This window comes from Pinus tabuliformis, chromosome 6 (assembly GCF_031772625.1).
Source record: "Pinus tabuliformis cultivar Carrire ecotype Pingquan chromosome 6, CPIR1, whole genome shotgun sequence".
Taxonomy (NCBI): domain Eukaryota; kingdom Viridiplantae; phylum Streptophyta; class Pinopsida; order Pinales; family Pinaceae; genus Pinus; species Pinus tabuliformis.
The window spans coordinates 297,993,184-297,996,310 of record NC_142292.1 but is presented as its reverse complement, the minus strand read 5'-3'; the positions used below and the strand labels follow the sequence as shown (position 1 = coordinate 297,996,310).

General features: G+C 36.2%; 1 protein-coding gene across 1 annotated transcript; it reads right to left on the bottom strand.

Moving 5' to 3' along the window:
- Positions 1-1,037: 1,037 nt before the first annotated feature.
- Positions 1,038-2,488, bottom strand: LOC149258511 (uncharacterized). The gene has a single exon (XM_089371844.1). It carries the CDS (start codon positions 2,168-2,170, stop codon positions 1,418-1,420), a length of 753 nt encoding a protein of 250 aa, XP_089227970.1. The 5' UTR covers positions 2,171-2,488; the 3' UTR covers positions 1,038-1,417.
- Positions 2,489-3,127: the final 639 nt, after the last annotated feature.

Sequence of the window (3,127 nt, the reverse complement as noted above, 5' to 3'; positions counted from 1 at the left end):
AGGGAAAGAAGAAGATGATGTATAAGTGATTTAACTTAATGGGTGGTACAATTTTTTTACCTATACTTTCTTATAAGCATTTCCCATCATTATTTGACTAAGGTGGTCCTTGGTGGTTTCCTCATACTTCTTCAAAATGACACACTTGCCTTATCCAAACACTTAGGAGGAAAACCATTGTTCACCCTTATTTATGGATCACTATTACTCCATCCATTCAAATTGGGAGCATCCCTCTTCCAAGAGCAATCTCCATTCTCCCATTCAAATGTTCTTCTAATCCTTGTTCATGGAGGAACTTGTGGGAAACCATGGCTTTTTATGCTTGCAAATGGTAAGAGAATTGCATGAAGTCATGAGGCAAGAACTTATGGAAGTAGGAGACTTGCTGTAGTGAATTTGAAAAGAAAATGGGATGGTTTTGAGTATAAAAACATGATAGAATGTCCATAATTGTTAAAAAAAAAAAAAAAAAAAAAACTTATAACGTTATTAGTGTTGCTCATGAATGATTTGAGCCAAGTGATCTCCTCTCCATCATTTGAAATAAGAAACAGGTAGCCTTGACATATTTATATCTACAATAAAGCATTAAAAGATTTCTAAAACATTGTGGAACAAGAAAAGGGAAAACCTTCTTTATAATATGAAAAAGAAGAAATTGTCATAGAAGATCAATGACTAAATGAGTACCTAGAATAACTAAACAAATTAACTATGTGATGAGAAAAATAAATTAAAGTTAAATATTATCACACTTTCAATTCCTACAATTTTATAGTTTGAATCCCTCTTAAACAACCAATTTACTGAGCTTTCCTTCATTTACAAATAAATACTCTAATTAATTTTTTTTTATACCATGTTTTCTATTTCTATGAATTCATAGAATTAAATGTCTAAGTAACTCTAATAATATATATAATTATTTCCACTGTCAACTGCTCATATATCTATAGTTTATATATATGAAATAAAATGACATTATGGTAATGGAAAAAATAAACAAAATTTGACCACATCATTACATATAGAACTTTGATGTGAATCATATCATTAAGTTGAGAACTTGTTTACATATATATACATACTACATCACACAGTTGTATCCAAGCAAATTTCAGAGAATCCCTTTGTGTCAAGTTAGAGCTTCTTTTGTATTTGTATGGATGATCCATATTCAGTTCCTAATGGTGAAAAGAATATGATCAAGAAGCTGACAGTAGGTGTGAGTGCACCTCCTGGCCAGCTTACCTTACCATCACAAACTAATAATGAAAAGCCAACATGAATCTGCACTAAACCTTGCTTTGCACAGATGGAAAGCCACCGTTATGAACCTGAATTTGTAACCTAAACTGAGATTTAACCATTCCCATGACCTCATTTCTTGCTCCAGTTGCAGAGCCATCCCACCTTAATCCTTGCCAGATTTGTACCTGGAACAGGATTTCTGATTTTTCCGTTCCTTGCTCTCCATGTTGCTGTTCTTCTGCCTGCTCAACTTTCGAACTCGAGCCGGAATTACGATCAGAGCGTCGGCCTTGATGGTGCAGGACTTGCTGCACAAATACGGCGACCCTGGTTTCCCGCCACGCCCTTGTTGGCCGTTCATGGCTGCAACTGGTTTCTCTGTGCACCCCACAAAAGCCGACACGAACGGATCCGCATCGTCGGCCTTCTTCTTCGACCTTGGCTCCACCTGAAACGTTTCCACGACGGAGAATTCCGAGGGAATCGACAGCGAATTTTCCCCAAAACAGCCGGCCAGGGTCGGGGATTTCTGGTTCTTTGGAACCCCTGGTCTCTCCTCCCACGAGAATGGAACCCCGGTCTGAGATGTCGTGGTATGGCTCCAGTAGGGCGACCATGACGGCGAACTCGACGAAGATGAATAACTGTACCTGCCAGGTGGTCTCAGACTCAGATTCAGCATGCTTTCATGGCTGCCCTTTGAATTCTTGAACCAATCTGAGACAGAGTCTGTCTTCTGCTTACAATTTTTATCACTGACGGAATAATTGAAACTTCCAACTGGTCTCAAACCCAAATTCAGCCAGGTTACATTGTTGTCCTTTGATTTCTTGAACCAGTCTGAGACAGGGTCAGAGACAGGGTCCTGCTTCTGCTTACACTCTGTACCACTCATTTCTGAGAAATGGTCTTTCATGAACCAATCTGAGCCTTATATTCAGGGGGGAGAATGAGCAGGACTGTGCTACATTACCGCCATGATATACAATCTTGAAATTGCTCCCATTAGCTCTGAAAACTCTAGAACTTTGGGGAAGTAGCGGCACAAAAAACCATGAGTCTTGTAATGGATCAACCTGCTAGTTCGAGAATAGCAGAGTTGAAGAAATATGTTTAAATGGAAAAAAAACGGCAGCATTAGGCATGGAGTAATTCCAATTTACTGCGCACCAGTTTCGAATACCGCCATGCTTTTCCCTTTTCAAGCTTTTTCTTCGCTTTCGAAAAAGTTAAATGCTGATGGCGGCAACCAATATCAGAGTTTTGGCGTGGGGTGGAAGCTATTACAGCTTAATTTATATGTTTAGGATGGTAAGTTTTTTGGGGGTTGGGTAATCATTGAAGTTTGATTATGTAATGTTTGATGAAAGTTTAAAGGTTTATTATTTAAATTAAAAGCTTAATTTATATGTTTAGGATGGGGAGTTCTTTTTTGGTTGGATAATCATTGAAGTTTGATTATTTAATGTGGGATGAAAGTTTAAATTATTATTATTTATTTTATATATTTTTAATAAAAAAATTATATTTAAATTATATAATTTATTTTTTTGGTGTAGGAATTATATTTGTATTATGTTTAATATATTATTTTAATTGGATGGGGAATTGAACTTGTGATTTCATATTACAAAGTGTGTTAACACAACACTCTATTAATGTCTATCCAGGATTCATGGACATAATTTCAAATTTTTAAATTTCAAATAAATTGATTGTGTGTTTGTGTGTGTGTCCAAGATTCATGGACATAATTTCAAATTTTTAAATTTCAGATAAACTGATTGTGTGTGTGGGGTTAACATCCACTGAGACCAAACTTTGGTCTGTTGGACCTAAAGAAACGAATTATTTAGTTTGATTTAAAATTTTA